The following is a 21,460-nucleotide window of genomic DNA, read 5'->3' as shown; positions in this document are numbered from 1 at the left end:
GTTGTCTGTCCTGGAGCCCCTGGGAGAGCTTAGAGGGTGGTGACACAGGGAATGAACTATATTTCCCAGGCGTTCACTTAGGGGAGTTCTGGGAGGAAGGAATTCCTCTTATAAGTAATTATACAAGAAATGATTGAGGTAGCTGGGGGTAGAGCTGTTCACATGGTAAAAACCAGTCTCGTGGGAAGAGACTGATTGTCTCCAGGAACTCCTTGGAGAGACCCCTTGTCTCCAAGGAACACCTTGGGTGTTTCTGGCAAGGGCAGGTAAGACCTGCAGGGTCCTGCCTGAGCAAGCAGAGCCATGTCAGCCAGGGTGGTTGTACAGCCACTTGGTGTGCCCCTCGCCAATGAAGAGACCAAGTGCTCCGGGCCCTCTCAGTTTCCCATGTGGCCCCTTAAATGTTGGGGTTGTGTAAGTACAGGAAGGGAAGTGAGGTAGAAGGAGCAAACGTTGCAATACCCGCACATCTCTGCTACTAATGCACCCAGCCTTGTCCTGGTAGTCTCTCTAGAATGCTGTTTAATTTTTTTTTTTCTAAGCTAGCACTTTTTCTTATACAAGTAAAGCAGAAACCACAAACACAAAAGCCTGGTTCGACATTAGTGCTGTCTCTCACCGCAGGATCCCCATATTTGATAATGGTCAAAACAGAGTGCCCAGAAATCATCTTTTATGTGACCTTGTTGCTTCACTGCAAGGTTTCACATCTAAAGCATTGGTAGAAAATGGGACAAGTTCTAACTGAATCAGCTAAACTTTGCCCAGCAGAAAGGATACACTGGCCAAGCCTGCTGTTTGTGGCACATAGTGGCCACCTCAGCCATTAACTCTGTGGCCTGAGACCACATGGCCCAGCAATATCTGCTCTGCCTTGATTCATGCTCTCACTGTTCCTCAGCAAGTAAGTGGCATAAACTCCACGTGATGGTTTTATTCAGCTGTCTGGCACTTGCTGGCACATCTCTGCTTATGTAGCATAGTAGATATTGCAATTCTTTTAGTCTTCTTTTTAAATGATCTTAAAATAGTTTTCATCTTTGTTAGCTGAGCTTTTACTAAACGATCTTGTAACAACTTCCCTTTTGGGGACAGGAGCCCTCAGGTTTCTTGTCATGGAAAACAATAACTACAGGTCAAAGATTTAATGCTTTTAGAGTGGGTGGTAATGGGTAGAGTCTCTTGGAGATTTTCTGTGCGTCCCTCAAAAGAGATCTAGTTCAGACAGAGCCTAAACTCCCTGGCGTTTCTCTGCAGAGGAATAAAATATTCCAGAATTTGCAGAAGTGAGGGGAAAAAGGCCTTCCTGCTCCTGGGGCTGGAGGATTTGTTTGTTACTGAAATTTCCTGGATGGGGAACTTACGGGACACTGCAAGTTATTAGGAAAGATGCCTGCAGGGAAATTATTCATTTTTCTGTGCTTTGGGGACTCTTGGATTGGTGCCCTGCCGTGGCACTCAGTTGTTCCTGGGCATCCACATGCCTCAGCTCTGTCTGTGAAAGGACTGCAGGACCACTCACCAAGGAAGAGTAAACTTGGGGTTTAATTCATTGATTGATTCACAAGGTGTTTTTTGCCCACCTTGAATGCAAGGCACTTAATTGGTGCAGAGTGTTGCCTTAGAGTATTCCCAGTCAGGCCCATGGAGGAGTAACGTGTTGTTTCTCCTAAATTTTCCCATCCCTCTTTGCCCCACTGTCTTAACATGATGGCTCTCAATAATTTTAGCAAGAGTCGTTCCCGAGTTCAGGAGTGCGTCTGTACAATCTTGTGCAAATGAGTCTTGATGGGGCTTTTGCTTCCCAATAGCTGAAACGGAGAAGGGATCTGCAGATCACTTGGATCTGGCTGGCTTACCCCCTCGCCCAAAAGAAATGGATAGTCTACACATGACTCCACCTTCTCCAGATTCCAAGAAAAAGGCCAGAGGGATCAAGAAGTTATTTGGAAGGTAAGTAAAAGATGAGAAATGACTGGGAACATGCCTTTCCTTCTTCCCCTCCAGCCTGTGGCTCCATAGTTTACTGCCTCAAGAGCAGCAGGAGCCGGTGTGATATTTGAGGGAGCAAACAGCAGGTTGGCGGAGGGTGGAAGGAAGAGCTACAAACCCCACAGGACATCTTGCCTGTGTTGGTTGCAGTAGTAGAAACATGCCTTTTCCTTAACCAAATGTGAATACGCTTTCTTTCTTTAAACTAGACTTAAAAGAAGTCAGTCTACCACCTTCAACCCAGATGACATGTCTGAGACAGAGTTCAAAAGAGGAGGGACAAGAGCAACAGCGGGGCCACGACTGGGCTGGTCTCGAGACCTGGGGAAGTCTCACAAGTAAGACGAGAGGTGCAAGGTGTGCTGATTCTTGCCTTCCCAGCAGCTCTGATCAAGCACAGGGTCCAAAGGAGAAGTGAAGTGCTAAAAAGAAATGTCCCCTCTCCTGGCAAACAGAAACAGGTTGATCCAGGCTGTTTCCTCCTTTGAGAGGTGGTCTTTGGACGGTTGAGGTTGGTTGGGTGGTGGGGTCGTGCTGTGAGTGGAGTCTGGTTGCCTGGGGCTTCACGGGAATGCAGCTGTGAGGCCGTGCAAAGTGGGGTGTGAGCCCTCGCAAAGTGGGATGTGAGCCCTCATGTGGCAATGAAGAATGTTTCTCTGGTACGTGTCATGTGGCACCTCTGAGGGTTAAATGCTGAAGCAGAACATGATGATCTTACTTCAGAGTTTTAGCCACCCTAGGCAGCAAACATGGTTGTTTCAGTGTTAATAGATTGTGTTTATTGTGATAGTGGCAGGAGATCAACAGCGATCAGCACTTCATGGTGCTGACAGTTCAGAAGTAGAGACACCTTCTTCTTTGTGAGGCCCACCTACCAGCCGGCCATGAGGCACGTTCTGCCACGGAGATTGTCCTGTCTTCCACAAAGTACTCACAAATGAATGGCTTAGGTTTTGGTTTTATCGTTAGATATGAAAGCAGGAGGTTTGAGGCACAGGATTTATCAGTCTTTTTTGGTTATATCTTCCGTAGTGAGCTGGACATGCCATTCGCAAAGTGGACAAAGGAGCAGGTTTGCAACTGGCTCCAGGACCAAGGGCTAGGCTCTTACATTAGTAATGGCAGACACTGGATACTGTCTGGGCAAACGCTTCTGCAGGCTTCTCAGCAGGATCTGGAAAAGGTGAGGAATACTGGAAACAATTCTTTCAGTAAAATGTACAAAAATTGATATTTCTATGCATGTAAGTCCCGTTTGTAAAGTGCACCCTGTAAAAATTAAAAAGTAAAGAAGGTGAGGTTTTAAAACATTGTCATTACAGTGATGAAAAATCTGTTTCTTTTTAGCTGAAGTTCTGTAGAAATGTAGTGTTCTATTATTCAGCTAATAATTGCATATATGTGTTTCAGCTTCACTGGGCACGGACACATAAATTGGCTATGCCACTTTTTAAAAATATGCACACAAGAGTGGCTCGTTATCATATGGATTTGTAGCTCTGATTCATTAGCATTTGTACAGTTATTTTATTCCTATGTGAGAAAGGTGTTTTGGTCTGATAATGTTTTTTTGCCCATTTTGCACAAATGGTTGAGGCTTTGTTACACACAAGGGAGAACAGTTTCTTTGTCTTAAATTGGTACAAGATTGTGTATATCTTGTTTTCTAAAAACAGAAACATTTAAAAAGTTGATTAAATTTATACTTGAATTCACAGCATTCACTAATGTTTAAATTTTCAGCTTTTAAAGATCACTATCCTCTTCAAACACTAACCCTGTTTTCTCAGACCGTGAGCTAATTCAAAGTTGTAGTTACACTACAACTGGAATAGGAAAAGTGTGAAATGAACACAGTGGTTCGTAATAAAGCTATCAGAGGTAACATTAACTAGCGAGTACCAGGAGAAGTGTATATGGGATTGAAGAGATCCTGGAATGGCTGCACATGCAACTAAACTGGTGAAGGTGTTATGCATTTGGAAGCATTAAGAGATTTCAGTAATTCCTGGGATCTTCATATGTTCTTAAGTAAATAGTTCTTTTAACCTTACCTTCCTAAGTGTCAGGGAAGGGAGCAATCTCAAGTACTTTTCTGAATGCTAACATGTTCTGTATTGTGGGATTTTTTTAACCTGGCATGAGAATACTGTGGCCGACATTTTCATACAGTTTGAGATCCACCACATTTTGAAGTTAATCCACCACAGTGAGCAGATCTTTCTGTAGTGCTGGACATGTGCTAAAACTATGTTGGTATTCAGCAAATAGAAAATATGCCTGCCAGGTCACCAGCTAGTGCTGTGTACAGTGTGACTCTCTGAAATCATTTGTAATTCAGCAGAAGGAGAAATAACATACAGTATTGTCTCCAGCTTTACTGCTTTCCCTACTTTCACAGGAGCTTGGCATAAAGCACCCGTTGCATCGAAAGAAGCTTCAGCTTGCCCTGCAGGCACTTGGTTCTGAAGAGGAAAACAATCATGGAAAGCTGGATTACCACTGGGTTACCAGTAAGATTTTATTACATGCTGAAGCAGCGACTTTTGATAGGGGTTCCTAATCATGGCTAATTTGAGGCTCAAAGAATAACACTAATTGGTGCCAGGTAATTTGGCTGCTCAACTAACATGGGTGTCTGTCTCTGCCTTAGGGTGGCTGGATGACATTGGCCTCCCCCAGTATAAGACCCAGTTTGATGAAGGAAAGGTGGATGGCCGAATGCTCCATTACATGAGTGTGGTGAGTAAATGGCTTTTCTTCTCCTGACATCTTTTTATGTTCTTAGTTTCTCCCCACTTTAATGCACACTGGTGTACCTCCAGATAGCTAAAGACCAGGTGAGACTAGAGACACCTGCTTTCACTGTGGCTTTTGTTGTGACTGCATAGATATTACATTCACTTAACACCCTTCAACCTCTCCATCCCATCCTCTGTCTTCTTCCTAGTCCCTTTGGGTCAATTCACCAGCAACAGCAACCTTTTTTTGCACCTCACGGCACAAGTGGCCATGCCCCACCACGCAGCTCTGTGAACAGCCTTCTCCTATTCCCACATTTGCCTTTTCTCAGCCAGCCTCAGGCTGTTCCCAGCAGCAGCCCTGGCTCCAGCACACCCTCCTGCCCTCCTGTATATGGTGGGGAAGAGACGTCCAGGCAACTGCTGGCCTCAAGAGACAGCAGAATGAGGATGGAAAGGAGGCACCACCATTGGCAACACTTATTGCCCTCAGACCTCCTGTGGGAATGGCCACTGGCCAAATCCTGGCTAGTCCCACAAGTGGGGTGCCTGAGGGGCTCTGTGGCTGCCTGGGCAGCTCTCCCGTCACAGGCAGCCATTCGCATGTCTGTCCAGGGAGAGCAGGACCAGACGAGCGTCTTAGAGGGTCCAGTGTCCACAAGGAACCAGAGAGCTGGATCGTGGCGATCTGGCTTGTAGCTTACTGGAGCAGAAGGCCGGTGCCTGTCTGGAGGCTGACAGACTGTCTGTGCATTACTCTGGGCATGTGTTAAAAGTTTTAAAGAGGAATGTGGAAGTGCCACATGGTCGCCATCTCCACAAGTGAGTTTTGTCCCAGATGGCTGGACCTACTGAAAGCAAGCTAGCGCGGGAGCTTTCTCTTACTTGCTTTTGCAGCAACACAGAGGCTACAGCTGTGCACATGTAATGTACCAAAAAGACTTCTCTCCAATGTCGTGTGTCTCATGAGACTTTCTGACAATAATTTCAAAGCTGTCAAATGGTGCATAAATCAGGTCTTCAAAATTTATGGATAATTGCAGGGAGAAGGCTGAGGGAGGTCAGAGTGTCAGAGGCATCGCTACCGCTAAAAGGATATGCCATAATGCCATGTTTGTCTGTGTACCTCATTGCAGTGCTTAAAGGACCCCTTGAAATTGTAGTAGGTGTCCTGGGGTAAACTAGTGCTAATAGCTGTAACCTGTAGAAGACAAAAGGCCTGATGCTACTACTCATCTGCAAGTATTTCCTATATTCTCCGCAGCTTTAGAGATGCTATTTTAAGGTGGAAGAGCAAATATAGTAAGGAATAGCCCAGACTCACGCATGAGAATGGGTAATCTCGTGCTCAACAGTTGTGCGTGACGCTGTCTGATGTGCTCAGGCAGCATTTGTAAGTACACAAAAGTGTGCAGATTCTATGGTCACAATTCATACAGCTGGGCCGTTGCTGTTCAGGTTGTTATTAATTAATAGAAGTAGATGGAATTCTTCAGTAAGCAAATATTCAGTCTACTTACATATTCATGTGGACACTTAGGTGAAGAAAATTCAAGTAGTTTCCTTTGAAGAAAATTGCAGTTTTAAGAACCAGACTGTTTGAAAATAGGCTACATTGGATAGCTTTTGAATAATGTATTTCAAAATGCTTAGCACCAGCATCAGCTCCACAGTTTATTTCTGGTAAGGTGATGCCAACCCAGCAGATTTCCCTTGTGTAAGATCTCAGGCAAGATGAGACCTTTGTTTGCTTTGTTCTCTGACACAACCACACACCGATCATTGCCAATATTATTTCCTCTGTATAACAAAGAATAAATCAATCACACTGCTCTTCTCTCATGAGCCATGCCATAGGCAGAGCAAAGGCAACCTTTTTATATCACGTTTGCATCTATTTTGTGTAGTCTTTATATTAGCACCAGCAGAAAGCCGAGGGTTGATCAACTCTCCTCCTGTAAGAGGCACAGTGCTTGTACAGAGCAACAGGGGAAGCTTTTATTTTGGGACAGGTGGTTTGATGTTAGTCATGTGTCTCACATATTCAGATGTGCCATTTTAATCCAGGGTCGAAGCAGTCTCCTCCAGTTGGGTACTGGTTCCACCAATAAGCACATTTATATTCATTATCTCCCCACTTGTCTTTGACAGGATGACTTGCTGTCCTTGAAAGTTGTCAGCGTCCTCCACCACCTCAGCATCAAAAGAGCCATTCAGGTTTTGAGAATAAATAACTTTGAGCCCAACTGTCTGCGCAGGAGGCCATCTGATGAGGTACTGCTTTAAGATGAAACTCTGAAGTTAAGTCCTCTAGGGATTTTCCTTGGTGTTTCTGATTATTCCTGCTCTGCCCCCTCCTCCTTTCTCCTCTGTCCTATTTCATTCTGTTTTGATTTTGGTTTCCTTTTGCTTCTGTTGTTATTCCAAATCTTCATGCTTTGCCATCACCACCTGGAGCATCACTTTCTTTACTCTACCTGCCATAGCCACACACTCATGTCTCCTTGCCAAACCTCCCGCTCCCTTTGCCAGCCAACAGCTGGCTGCTTTGGCTTAGTCTCTGACGTGCTGTCTGGAACATAAATCATCTTGAACTCAGTCCACTGTTGCTGTGGGTCTTGTGCAACCCTGGAAAATCAACATCTGAGTCAAAATTTTCTGTGTAAAAGGAGTTTGGTTCTGTTGCCAGAGGGGAGACTGCCATCAGTTTGTTTTGCAAGCAGCATTTGCTGGATATGGTAATGGATGATGAAGCAACCCAGACTCTTGGCTTTAGATTCACAATGCATATCTGCAAGAAAAGCACAGCAGCTCGTGGCACTGGCTAAATTTTCAGTTTTACTGGTAGAAATTGCAAGCAGTCCTAGTGCACAGCAGGACAATCAAATGGCATGAAGCATAATCCACACCTGTCTACTGTCCAGACCCATCTCCATGTTGGTATTGCTGAAAGACAGCGATCTAAAAAGAGGGGTTTTTTTTCTTGCGTGGAAGGTGGGTTTGCATTCATTAAGGGCAGCAGAGGGTAGTTTCAGTAAAGACTGGGGTTGAAACACTTGAGTTGGGAAGTCTCCTTAACTGCCTGTTCCTCATATTCACAGAATAATGTCACACCTTCTGAGGTCACCCAGTGGACCAACCATCGTGTGATGGAGTGGTTACGCTCCGTGGATCTGGCAGAGTATGCTCCTAATCTGCGGGGGAGTGGCGTGCATGGGGGACTGATGGTAAGGTTTTAGGCTGGCTTATTCCGTTCTATTTAAAAAAAATATAACTGAGAATCACTCGAGCCAAGTTCTGGCATTATCTTTGCTGCACACACCTTTTCTTCTTATTCTGTTTAATAGTAAGTTGCTGTCAAAAGTTATTACCCTACAATTTAAAGGACATGACTGTCTTGGGCAGAATTAGCGTGGGCAGCAATGCATTTATCTACATTCCCCTCACAATTTAATGTATGTTTGCATTCTTCACCTCCTGTCCTATGATGCTGTACACTGCTATCATGCTGTTCAACAGTCACCATCTTCCTTTCTAGACCTGGATATTTTTCTGTTTTGTAAGGAAGGCTTGTTACCTTTACAAAATTTACCATTTCATTGTCAAACCAGGATTGTTTTTAATTGCTATAACATCAGATATTCCAAACGAGAGACTTATTCTCCGAAAAGTTTGTTGTAGTTATTAAGAGGTGTATCCCTGCTCCAAACACTTTGTTTTCCATCATTCATCTGCCTTCATTTTCCAGAGTGAAAGAGGAAAGTGGGTAAATATTTTGTGGCAGCTTCACAGATTATGATTTAAGGGTGGATTTATCTGTTCCTTTCTTCTTACCTGCCAGTTTGCTTCTATTTATGACTCAAGAAGAAAAGCCTGGAAGTAGCGTTTTATGAATCCTTTAACTAGTTAACTCTCTTTTGTCTTTCTTTGTTGCATGTTTCTTCTAAAATACAAGCAAAACCTCCAAAGCAACCATAGGAAGTGACCAAGATAGGCATGCCTGTTGATGTCCTTGAGACTTCATCAGACAGTACAGGCTTCATCTGGATTCTCTGTGATTTAATTAATAGGTTTTGGAGCCTCGTTTCAATGTAGAAACCATGGCACAGTTGCTGAACATCCCACCAAACAAGACACTACTGAGACGGCACCTGGCAACTCATTTCAACCTCCTCATCGGGCAGGAGGCCCAGCAGCAGAAACGCGAAGCCATGGAGTCCCCAGACTACGTCCTCCTAACAGCCACTGCCAAAGTAAAGGTAGGTCACTTATTCTGAGTCAGTGTGTGAGCTTCCAGGCAGACATTCAGCTCTCTAGTGTGCTGATTTTATCCATGTGTGAAGGACATTTCAGCAAGGTCTGAGAAAAGGGGCTGGCTGCTAATGAAAGAAGGGTGAGAGCAGGACTAAGCAGAGCTGGGTTTGACACTTGTGTCTGCCATGAACACACCACACCTCAGCCCCTCTTATGCACAGACAAGAGGTAGCACTCTGGTGTGTTGTCCTTCTGTCTGTACCTTAAGAGGTTTGGGAGGGAGACTGTCTCTTACTGTTCATGGTTTTAATGCAGTGGGATTCTGATCTCATTTGGGATCCTTGTCTTAACAATGGTAGAATGAGAGGCCACATTTTTTTCTTTCAGATGCAATTATTGTGAAATACAGCTATTCAAAATACCCTTGTTTAGGAGAGTGGTGGGGTTTTGACCCTTCATCGTTGAAACACCAATGCAAGAGTAAGACATCTGTTCATTCTTTGCTGATTCTCTAACAACTTGTCAATTTGCTCTTCCCTTGCAAGCCAAAGAAACTTGCCTTCAGCAATTTTGGGAGCCTGAGGAAGAAAAAGCAAGATGATGTGGAAGAGTATGTGTGTCCTATGGAGCTGGGACGGGCATCTGGAAGTGGGTCAAAGAAGGGTTTTAAGCCTGGCCTGGACATGCGAGTATATGACGATGACGATTTGGACAGGCTGGAGCAGGTAAGCCAGATCTAGCAGTTTGGAGTCTTTGACAGTGCTGTCAGTTTTGGTGGAAAACCTTCCTTTTCACAGAGAGACCTTCCTTTTGCTTTGACCCATGAAGGTCCTGACTTCTTGCAGTCACACAGCACCTCTAACAAAAGTGTCTCAGCCCAAGGAGGATCAAGCTGTGAATGCAGGGCCTTCTGGACCTACGCTGGCTTAACTGTCCTCTTCTCTCCTGATGGGGCACGCTTCTCCCTTGCTCTGACCGTGTAGAGTCTAGTCAAGTAGTTACATTATTTGCTACGCTTAATTGGTGCTCTTTCATGACATACAATGAATTTATTATTCATTCATTATCTGTTTTATTTTCTAGATGGAAGATTCAGAAGGGACAGTGAGGCAAATAGGAGCGTTTTCTGAAGGCATCAACAACTTGACGGTAAGGCTTAAAAGTGGGATCTGTGGAATCTCTGTTTCTCTAAGTTGGGTGTAAGCCCCTTGGCAGTCACTAGTATTAAACAGCAGTTCTATTTAATACAAATACACTAAGTACAGCTTTTCTTTGCTGTTACTGATTCTATCACACAGCTGAGATTTGTAGTTTGGGGGGTAATTGCTTTGATTCCGGCACATAGTGGGGACCTAAGTGTTTGGATAGAGTGAAGCACTGCTGGTTTCTGAGGGCTGAAGTATGTCAAATACAGTGCAAAATTATGGGTGTAGTGAAGCCTCATCAGAATGAGGGGTTTTGTACAGAGGGGAAAGTTAAAATGACCGGTTCGGGAAGATAGCCACCCATTCTGGCTAGGAGGAGTGGTGGCCCATGTTCACCAGCCCTCTTTGGTGACTCCAGGGAGGGCAGAGGACACAGGACCCAGCTCCAAGCTGGCGGGTTGCCCTTGGGCAGCCGGTTGCCCTGTGAGGGTAACAATACATTTTCTTGGTGGAAGCCCAGCCCCAGCCTGTGCTCCAGCAGCCGTTTGGGCCAGCAGAAAAGGGACTGAGCCACAACCTGGTCAGGAGCCAGTGCGGGTGAAGAATTTGGAAGCAGATTAAGGGAAGTTGTTCTCTCCCTCTACTCTGCCCTGGTGAGGCTCCATCTGGAGTACTGCATCCAGTTCTGGACTCTCCAGTTTAAGAAGGAGAAGGAATTACTGGAGGGAGTCCAGTGGAGGGCTACAAAGATGATCAGGGGTCTGGAGTACCTTTTTTATGAGGAGAGACTGAGAGAGCTGGGTCTGTTCAGCCTGGAGAAGAGAAGACTGAGAGAGGATAATATTTATGCCTATAAATACCTCAATGGTGGGTGTCTATAGGATGGGACCAGACACTTTTCAGTGGTGCCCAATGATAGGATGAGTGGCAGTAGGCACAGACAGAAGCACAGGAGGTTCCATCTGAATATGAGGAAAAACTTCTTTACTCTGAGGATGCCAGAGCACTGGAACAGGCTGCCCGGAGAGGTTGTGAGTCTCCTTCTCTGGAGACATTCAGAACCCACCTGGACACATTCCTGTGTGATCTGCTCTGGCTGAACCTGCTTTAGCAGGTGGGTTGGACTAGATGATCTCCAGAGATCCCTTCCAACCCCAACCATTCTGTGATTCCATAACAAACGTCCTCAGCAGAACGTCCTAAGCAGAACTTGATGCCAGACACAGGACTCGACTGTCCCAGGTGCTTGATTGTGGTTGTGAGGGCCTGAACCATGACTCTTCCCTCCTTTCCTTTCTAGCACATGTTGAAAGAAGACGAAATGTTTAAAGACTTTGCGACTCGCTCTCCTAGCACCAGTATAACAGATGAGGACTCCAATGTGTGACAGTAACCACCGGGCACTGAAAAAGGCTCACTTTCCTATGTGCAAGAAACGTCATCATTATATGTGATGGGCAGCAGATCATGTACATTACATTGCTCTTGCTTCTTTTTGTTAGAAGTAATATTGGGGGGTGGAGAATTTAAAAAAAAAAAAAGGTGCCTATTCTAAAGTTGCCATAAGAAACACCCAGACACTGGTGAATGGTAATTGTTTTTACTATATTTAATGTACAAACTGGTGATATGTTTCAGAGTGTTGCATTTAAATTTATGTGGTATGGTAGTGCTCCTTTTGCTTATTCATGGCCTCAGATAATCCTTCATACTGTTTCAAAATGGCAGAAGTTGTTAGGTAGAAGTATTGCATCTGTAGATATCGTGCATCAGCTTTTTGTAGGCTTTCAGCTGAAAAAAGATGTTACTGCTGTCTTTTCAAGTGCATTTGTTCGGCTCAAGTACCAGTTCTGCTCTTCCTACAGTATCCAATGTAGGATTTTAATCATCCATGCCCTGCATAAACTCCCCAGTAGCTCTTGACTGTTGCTCTTATTTTTATACTGTTTTATAAAAAAAAAAAATGAATAGGAGAAAAAAAGAAGTATATGAAGTACATATAAAAGCAAAAATTTAAACTTTGTGAGATAGAGTGATGGAAAGTTTGAGGCGTGGGGGAAGGGGAAGAGGGTTGTAAAAAGATTATCCCAGTTTGCATACCAGCTGGTTACTGGAAAAGGCAGGCTGACCTTTGGAACTGTTTGCTTTTGTTGCTTTTTACTAAGTGCACAGTTTAATGATCTTCCATTTGGGATGAAAGGATTATGAAGCATGTTTCTTCTAGCAATGACTTGTATGGAAACTGCACATTTTAAAGGGTCACCTTTTTTGTTCCCAACAGCAGTAGTGACAGTATTGAAACAAGGTTATTAACGCTTCTGTGACGTAAAATTTTTCCTTAACGTTGAGAGTACCCCCTGCATATGGAAGGGATATTTCTGTGCTGTGACTAAACGTAAAGATGGTGTAGTTGCAAAAAAAAAAAAAATAAAGTTATATGGAGAAATGTATAGGAAATATATTATTTCGTAATATTAAACCTAAGGTGGGACTTTTCCTCCAAAATTCACGTATCAAACATGTTGCTCATCATTTTATCTTCTTAAAGCACGGCTCCTCTGCTTTTGGAGATCATCAGATTTTAAAAATCCAAACCTAGCCAGTGGAAATCTTTTGTCAGACTTGCGGTATTGCAAGGTATCCTAGCCAAAAGCCATTAAAAAAAAAGAAAACAGTAACTCCGTTTATCGTGGTGGTCATTTGTATGGTGTTGAACGTTGCATGTATTTTAGCACAACGGCATGAAGCTGCTTCTGAAGTTGTTCCTCGCGGTGCTGTGTTGCTTTACCGAGCGCTTGTCACTCGTTTTTCATGGCTCTGCTTGCTGGAAGTGAGGTCATTTCCACCACGTCGCTGGGGCGGTGCACGGGGTGTTGCATTTGCACTGACTTTGCGGGTATTTCTGAAGCACGACTCAACACTAGGGAAGGAAGAAAGGGGCTTTCGGGGGATTCCAGGGAGCTCCCATTAGATGTTGGGATAGAGTGGAGACGTGTTCTAGCTTTATATTATTGGAACTAACCTGGTTCTTTGAAAGATGTGCAGTGTAGGCCATTATTTATATACCAAGGTGAAAAATTCTATCTGCAGTGGTTGTATTTTACATAATATCAAGTACTGCCGTTTTCTCTTTGCTGTCTGGAACCAGGGAAACAATCCATAATGTACACCTAAAATAGTTTGTGCTGCTTACCATTTGTCTACAAACAAATCACAGCTGATGCTTTATTCAAAATTCCGGGCTAATTAATGTCCACAAGTAATTTGCCGTCTGTTGTTTCTTCCTCTGCAGTCTTGGGGGTGGTGGAGCTATTTTGTTTGGGCAGAAATACCACATTGTGTAATGCCTGCTGTCGGCTTTAGGATGCAGATGCTCGGGATGTGAATTCAGGGCTCGCTTTCTGTGAGTACTTTACAGTGTGGTTTTTATTTTAGTTGTGAGCTTGGGCTTAAGACCCCACTCTCCCAAATGCTGCGGAAGCACTGGGAAGACGTGACGCCGGCTCCTGAGCAAAAATGTCCCTCCAGATTCGCTCTCACTAGACACTGGCTAGTGAACATATTGACTGAATATTCACAGGGAAAAAAAGGGCTAGTGACACAATATTATGTGCTGAAATAAGCACAAACAAATATTCTCCAATTTCTCTTCGGTCCAGTGCTATTGGCAAGCATCTCAACAACAGCAGACGATGACTTATTTAAGTCCCATGTGAGTAGCATTCTGCTCCAAACAACCTTTTCCTGCATTCACCAGTTGGAAACCAGGCCATCCCATCGCAGGTGCCCATCGTCTGAACCTTGGTTGTGTTTTGGGGCTGGAATACGAAAGCGAGTATTAAAGTCAGTCAGGATGTTTATGTGCGCATGTGCAGGCAATTGATATCGTATTTTAATTTGTGCGTGTGTGAAGAGGGCAACATAACTACTGTGTATTGCCATGTAAAATCCAATAAAGTCTGTGAAAAATGCCGAGTGTTTCTGCAAGCTGCTTCCTTATTAACATACCTTCTTTTTTTTTCCTTTTTATTTTCTTAGGAACGTCGTTTTGTGTTATTGAAAGGACAAAGGAGGGAGAAGGGCCAAAATGGCACGTTGTTTTGTGAACTGATTAGTTTGGGGGTAGTGCCTGCAGAAAGACCCAGCTAGCAGCTAAGAAACCAACTATCCCGAGTGTTTTTACTGGTTTCTGGGATGCAGATTTGAACTGCCTTGGGTTGTTTGGTACGGCGTGATTAGAAAGCGCTCCCCGTCGCTTGGCATGTGCTCCTGGGTGAGTCCCCACAGGGTGCCGAGGGAAGGGCCGCGTCACCCTCCTCCCTGTGTCCCCACAGCCCTCGGCAGCCACCGGGGCTGCACCAACCTCACCAACAGGAGCTGAGCTTCCCCGAACTACATTTTGTTGCTGGGGCACAGGTACAAATAGCGATCGGTGTTTTGCCCAGTGCAGCCTGGATAACAGACCAAAGAATGCAGAACCTCTGTCTCATTACCTTCATTTCTGTGGTTTTTTTGTTCATCAGACCAACTTTTTGGTGTGAATACTGAGGGTGAACACTTTGAAACCTAGAGTATAATAAGGTTTTGTTTCTTTGTTTTACAGTGATTAGGAAAAGATAAATGTGTATCAATCAAGAGCCTATGGAGAGTAAACCCAACTTTTTTTCTGCTCGCTTAAATTACATATATGCTTGGGAATGGAGAAGTAATATAGAGTAACCTCTGGAATGACTCGTTATGATTCCCATCCACTATGTATTGTTGCACCCTGGCTTTCCCTTTAGGAGAGAAATTGCACTTATCCTACCTGCATGCTTTCTATACTTTGCACCACTTTGTTGTTATGAATGTTTAGTGCATACTTCATGCTTCACCTTAGTACTTCGGCATTTTTGTGTGCAGCAAGAGCTTTTCCCACTGAGCCTCTTTATCTTTTTCCCAACTGAGGACAGTGCTCCTTGAGGCAGCTGAGAAGGAAAACCTTTTGAGTTGCCAGTAGATTTGAGGCAGTGGTCAGCAAGGAGAGAGTGCTGGGAAGTCCTTGAAAGGGAATCGAAGCAGCGTGCTTCCTAATGATAGCTGGGAGAAGATCACAAAGGAACAGAGGTGGGCCCAGGACAGAACTGAGGACCTGGGAAAGAATCACAGAATCACAGTATGTTTGGGATTGGAAGGGACCTCAAAAGGTCACCTAGTCCAATTCCCCTGCTGGAGCAGGAACACCCAGATGAGGTTACACAGGAAGGTGTCCAGGTGGGTTTTGAATGTCTCCAGAGAAGGAGACTCCACAGCCCCCCTGGGCAGCCTGTTCCAGTGCTCTGGCGCCCTTACTGAGAAGTTTCTTCTCAAATTTAAGTGGAGCCTCTTGTGTTCCAGTTTGAACCCATTACCCCATGTCCTATTACTGGTTGTCACCGAGAAGAGCCTGGCTCCATCCTCGTGACACTCACCCTTTATCTATTTATAAACATTAATGAGATCACCCCTCAGTCTCCTCTTCTCCAAGCTAAAGAGCCCCAGCTCCCTCAGCCTTTCCTCATACGGGAGATGCTCCACTCCCTTCATCATCTTCGTTGCCCTGCGCTGGACTCTCTCCAACAGTTCCCTGTCCTTCTTGAACTGAGGGGCCCAGAACTGGACACAGTATTCCAGGTGTAATACATAGGACATGATCTGTTTCTTAGAGAGAGGGACCTGTGGGCAGCAGTGGGACTGACCAGCCCATGCACCTGAGGAGGTGTTTGCATGGAGTGGCAGCAGGACAAGAATATCTGTAGGCAGAAGGAGAGAGATAACAAAGGAAGATGTTTTGAGCAATGGGCGTAAAGAGGGCAGAGAAAGAGAGATACTTGACACTTCTTTTCACTCATTCAGAATGAAGAAGAGGAGGAAGAGCAGCATTCAGCAGGACAGAGCCTATTTCTTGCAAATGGTGTTGGGATCCTGGGCCAATGAAGAGACCATAGTGGTGCATTTGGCATCAACAATGTCCAAAGCTGAACAGGGCCTGCTCCCGCTGCAGCGGTAACACACATTCCAGCTTCTACAGCTGGTGACGCTGGATGTTGTAAGGTTGGGAAGCCTGTTTATTGTAGCTGCATTTGGTAGTTGTGCATGGTGGTGCACTTAGGTTCCCTGAGATAATCCAGTTACAGACAGCACGAGCTCCTCAGTTGAGCTGAAAGCCTGAATCCATGCTCATCACCATGGTACAGTTAATGCCACTGACAGCAGTGGCATTTAATACTAACGTACAGGCAATGGCCCATCAGAAAAAGACCACTGTGTCATTTCAGGCACCCTGTACAAGTCTTCAGGTTTGGATGCAAACCTTTCTCTGGGTGGTTAAAAGAAAAAGGTGGTTCCATCTCCAGGAAACACCCAGTGCTAGTAAAATTACTTCTCCGTAATAGTCCTAGAAAGGAGATCAAAGGAGATATGATCAGATTGGAATGAGATGGCATCAGCTAAAGAAACAGTGCCACATTTAACAATAAGGAAAATGAGCACGGATGAATTCAGTAGATGCAAAAGTTACTGGACCTGTCGGGCTGGTCACTGCCCAGTGAGCTGTGGAGAAACACACCCAGCTCTGCCGCTGCCGTAACCTTTATCTGGAGCACAGCTGGGAACCATGTGGATGCTTAACAGGTCTGACTGAGCCCGGCACCTACAGGACCTTCCCTGGAAAGGGAAGGGACTTCCCCGGAGTGGTTTGCATGTGGAAACGACCTCCTGCACAGAAAATGGGCCAGAAGGTCTCACACGAGGACAACCAGGAGAGCGAAGCTGAAACTCTAGTCATCTGCGAAGTCTTCAGCCAAGGGGTGGTCCATGCATCTCAAAGGCTGAAGGACTATCTTGGTTTTGTGGATCCTCAGAGCAAATTCCAGCCAGCCACAAACACGCTGAGCGAGATCTTTTTGGTCGACTTCATCAGCTTCTGCGTGGAAAAGGGAGTGGAGGAACGTATCACGACCAGCAAAATGACCAAGCAGCAGTCCTCCCTGTTCGGGGTGGACTGGATCTGGACTCTGTTTGGAGCTGACAAGCAGATCAAGCTTCAGATCGCCGTGCAGGCTTTACAGCCGGCCGAGCTTTCCCGTAGCGAAGGCGTCTTGGTGGAGGACGGCTGTCGGGAAGCCGTGCTGGCCGACGAGCGCTTCCAAAACAGGAGCAGGTTTGAGAAGCTGGCGGAATTCTGCCACCTGGTGGGACGGGACTGCCTGGGCTTGTTCGTCATGTTCGGTGTGCCAGGGAAGCCCAAGGACATCCGAGGAGTCATGCTAGACAGCGTTGCCAAGGAGGAGCGAAAATGCCGCCTGTCGGGCAGGAATGCGCTGCGGCAATTTGTCACCAGCACCGACAGCTTCCTGCCCGCGAAAGACATGTTGGAAAACTTCCTCGGCGCAGAAAGTGGACCGAAAGAGGTGGGAAACGTGTACATAAACTTTCTGTGAACCGCTCATCAACAGCAGTGGCTCTGCACACTGGCACCAGAGGCGGCCTGGGGCTCAATGTCCATCCCTTGCTGTTCTTCTCCAATGCCATTCCCTCCACCCCCTTCTTTCCCACTCTCTCCTCCACCCATGGCGTTCCCTGAGCTCCCGCAGAAGCCAGGCTGAGTCAGTCTCTCCAGGTTTTCAACAACAGGATGTACCTGCCAGTAAAATGTGTTTGTAGAAGGCACTTCATTTTTCCAGAACATTTTGTTCGCCAGGCGTTAAGTTTTGGCTGGAGCCGCTGAAAGCTTTGTCACCCTGAGTCTTTGGGAGGTCGAGTTAGACTTGAATTGACTCACAGCCTTTTGTTTTCTGTGCAGTAGATTTTCTGTAGTAGGATGCTGAGTCTGTAATAAAGAGAATGTAGTGGTGGTGCTGGGCAGAAGGTTTGCACAGAGCACAAAGGACAGTACCAGGACTTAAAAATGCTGTTTTGGAGGCTTGAGCTTGTTGCAACTAAGAGGAAAAGCCTTTCCCTGCAGCAGAAATGAGCTGTGTGACAAACTCTTAATTACCTGCCCAGTTAGAGCAGATCAGTGCCAGGTTACGGAGGGCCTTGGAGCTGTGACCAGGACAGGCTTGGTCCAGCTGTAAAGCCAGTTCTTGCTGAGTGATGGTGTCAGGCCGAGGGCTGGCAAAAGGCAGTGCCAGGTGTTAAAGAGAACTGGCTGGTGGGACCTCTTGTTGGGTGGGCTCCTGAGCACTCATGGCAATGGATACAAATCTGGAGGAGGCAAAATTATTTCACTTTGAATTTCGTTTTCAGTAGTTTAGCAGTTAGTTGCATTTATGGACTGATCTATTCCATTTCCCTCAGCTTTTAGTGGAGAAAATGGGATTTTGGAGTTGTCCAACTGTAGTTAATTTTGGCTGCTGTTGACCAGTGAAGGAAGACTTGATCAGTTTTCAAACTGGTTTATAGCTATCTGAATAGTTTTGTTGGTACCAAAAGTCCTCTGCCTGTAGTTTTTGTATAATTCTATTCATTTGATTTAAAATAATAAAGATTAATTTCAAAAGCTTATTCATATTTTACTATTTACTATGTGAGTTTTTATATAATGGGACAGCCGAGAAATAGATGTTATTTAGACAGTCATTAAAAAAAAAGTGTAAAGAAGCTGCAGGATCAGTGCCAGAAGTTTTCACAGCGTTTCGTGGCATCGGTGTGGAGGCTGAAAGGTGAACTGAAATAAAAACAAACTCAAAGAGAACTGTGAAATATTTGCCGAGTCATAAATGTATGAGGGCGGCCTTTTAGCTTCTAAATAGTTCATTGAGATACAGTTGTTTTTAAAGAGCTGGTGTCCTATTGTGTGTGTGTGTGTAGCAGGAGTTTGATGGAACAGTGGGGATTGTTCTGATGTTTTACACTGAAAAGATGATTAGATGGGGGGAGCTGTGCAGAAAGAGGATTCCCCCATTCAGGAAGAGTGGGGTATGTTTTTTTCCTTCCTTCTTCCCGTTTAAAGTAACAGCATAAACAACACTGCAGCAGGATTGATTGGTCTGCTAAAGACCAGCAGAAAAGCTTTGATTTTGCATTAAGTCAACATTTAACTTAAAATGAATGTGTGCCTCTTACGCTATTCAGTTCTGCAGGAATGCTCTCCCTCTGAAATCTGGTTGAGCTTCTCCCTTGGATTGTTTTGCATGCTTTTTTTGGTGTTGGAAAGGGAAAATCAAAATGACTATGAACTGTGGAAGTTATGGAGTGGGGCAGTTGTTGCCCATAGGAGGTTCCATCTGTATATGAGAAGTGTCTTTATTTTGAGGGTGCCAGAGCACTGGAACAGGCTGCCCAGAGAGGTTGTGGAGTCTCCTTCTCTGGAGACGTTAAAACCCACCTGGACACATTCCTGTGCCATCTGCTCTGGGTGAACCTGCTTTAGCAGGTGGGTTGGACTAGGTGATCTCCAGAGGTCACTTCCAACCTCAACCAGTCTGTGATTCTGTTTGTGTCCTCCCAAGTGGCTGTGGTGCCCTGGAGCAGGCTCACAGGCCTGGTGTCCATCCCAGGAGCCAGGGTGCGTGGCCCAGGCTTGGCACCTGCCTGTCTTGTGCGGTTCAGCTCAGTTCCCCGGGTCCTCAGCAGCAGTGGGAACTGGCCAAGGCTCTGTACTCTGGCTAACAATGGTGAAGATGCACGACGAAGTATTTAACAATGTAAATTTGAGCGTGTTCATTTATTCAGCCAAGCTGGAGTCTTCGCTCAGGTGACTCACAGATGTACCACAAGCTTCTGTAATTGCATGTGCTCATTTGCCAGGTCAGGTGCTGACACTTTAGGGCCATGGTAATTTGTGTAAATGCAAAGTGAAGGGCTTGGGTTGTGTTGTGCTGTTTGTGTTTTGTTTTCCCTTCAGACATAGTTTGCTGATCTATAGTTTAGTATAGTGTATAGTTTATACTGTAGTTCAGCTCAGAGCAGCATAGCTCAGTGAAAAAAAGGCTATCAGAAGAGGACTCTCGTAGCACTGCTGCGGGTGGCTGGTTAGTTTAGCCAGGTGAGTCTTCATAACAAGAAAAAAACCCAACAACCAGCATAACAACTCACCCCACCCTTTTTAAAGACACTTTAATTCAAGAAGCATGGTTAGCTTATCACAGGGTACAGATATCCACCCCACCTGGGTCAACCAAGAGTCTCTTACTCCAGCAGAGATGCCCTGGGCCCTTGCTGTCAGTGCTTTATTATTCCAGGAGGGTGTCTAGCACCCACCCCTTCTGTTATTATAATATATAACGTATATAATATATATAATACAAAAGCAGCAACATTTCCTGTCTACCCCAAGCTTTACATTTTCTACAGGGACACTGCCTGGCAGAGGCCTTAATCTACAGCCATTCTGTTCCTCAGCCACAGTGACCCCTCTCCATCCATCCTGTCTGGGTGATCCATCACTAGTCCCCTCCACTTTCTCTTCCCTCTCCCTGCTCCCTGGGAAGATTAATACCTCCCCATCCCTGCTGCACAAGCACTTCCCTGCCACTGCTGGAAAAACCCTTGTTTCTATGATTAGCTCAGCACAGGACACTGCTTGATGGCAGCTACTCAAGTGAACTGTTGCCAAAGAGATGATTTGGTTAGAGGGCCTGTTCAGGCTGGAGAAGACTGAGCAGGGATCTTATCAATGCTTATAAATAGCTTAAGGGCAGTCACCGGACTATTTCCAGTGGTGACCAACGATGGGATGAGGGGCAAAGGGCACAGACTTGAAGCACAGGAGGTTCCGTCTGAACATGAGGAGAAACTTCTTTACTCTGAGGGTGCCAGAGCACTGGAACAGGCTGCGCAGGGAGGTTGTGGAGTCTCCTTCTCTGGAGACGTTCAAAACCCACCTGGACACATGCCTGTGCAATCTGTTCTATGTGTGCCTGCTTTAGCAGGTGGGTTGGACTGGATGATCTCCAGAGGTCCCTTCCAACCCCCACCACTGTGATTCTGTGAAAACGGGATTGAAAGGGTGGCTGCTGCTTCACCTTAACCAGGCCTGGGGGGGAGTCCCATTCACCTCCCCGCATTTTACTCAGGAAACTTGCCACAAAATGCCCTTCATGCAGCAGGTTCATGTTTCTTGAGCTACTTTGTAAGATGGAGGTTAGGTTAGTCATCCTCAGCACATCCTGTCAGAAAGTGGAGGAATACTCATACTTTAAGACAGATGAATTGGCTTAAAATATACGTAAACCCAACTTTTATCACTGATGTGTTTAAATGCTATAGTACAGGACCATCAAGCAAAAGTGACTGTGACACAATTTTGTTTCAGTAGATTATATAAAATGCCTCTTATTTATTAAAAGAGCCTCATATTCACAA

The 21,460-nt window shown here is 45.3% G+C and overlaps 2 protein-coding genes across 2 annotated transcripts in view; both read left to right on the top strand.

The window, feature by feature from the left end:
* The window catches only part of PPFIBP1 (PPFIA binding protein 1), a 115,983-nt gene extending 103,192 nt beyond the window's left edge, over positions 1–12,791 (top strand). The window contains exons 18-28 of the mRNA XM_080358587.1: positions 1,812–1,953; positions 2,202–2,330; positions 3,025–3,175; positions 4,394–4,505; positions 4,646–4,734; positions 6,885–7,007; positions 7,835–7,960; positions 8,804–8,992; positions 9,533–9,712; positions 10,071–10,136; positions 11,433–12,791. Of these exons, the coding sequence (XP_080214713.1) occupies positions 1,812–1,953; positions 2,202–2,330; positions 3,025–3,175; positions 4,394–4,505; positions 4,646–4,734; positions 6,885–7,007; positions 7,835–7,960; positions 8,804–8,992; positions 9,533–9,712; positions 10,071–10,136; positions 11,433–11,519 (1,394 nt within the window). The 3' untranslated portion in view covers positions 11,520–12,791. The remainder of the gene's footprint in view (positions 1–1,811; positions 1,954–2,201; positions 2,331–3,024; positions 3,176–4,393; positions 4,506–4,645; positions 4,735–6,884; positions 7,008–7,834; positions 7,961–8,803; positions 8,993–9,532; positions 9,713–10,070; positions 10,137–11,432) is intronic.
* A 4,060-nt stretch (positions 12,792–16,851) lies between these two features.
* Positions 16,852–17,592, top strand: REP15 (RAB15 effector protein; the record flags this gene model as incomplete). Its single annotated transcript, XM_080349757.1, has 1 exon — positions 16,852–17,592. The coding sequence occupies one exon, from the start codon at positions 16,852–16,854 to the stop codon at positions 17,590–17,592; it is 741 nt and encodes a 246-aa protein (XP_080205883.1).
* Positions 17,593–21,460: the final 3,868 nt, after the last annotated feature.

Source organism: Nesoenas mayeri (genome assembly GCF_963082525.1).
Source record: "Nesoenas mayeri genome assembly, chromosome: 1".
Classification (NCBI taxonomy): domain Eukaryota; kingdom Metazoa; phylum Chordata; class Aves; order Columbiformes; family Columbidae; genus Nesoenas; species Nesoenas mayeri.
This window is presented reverse-complemented; position numbering and strand designations above follow the sequence as displayed.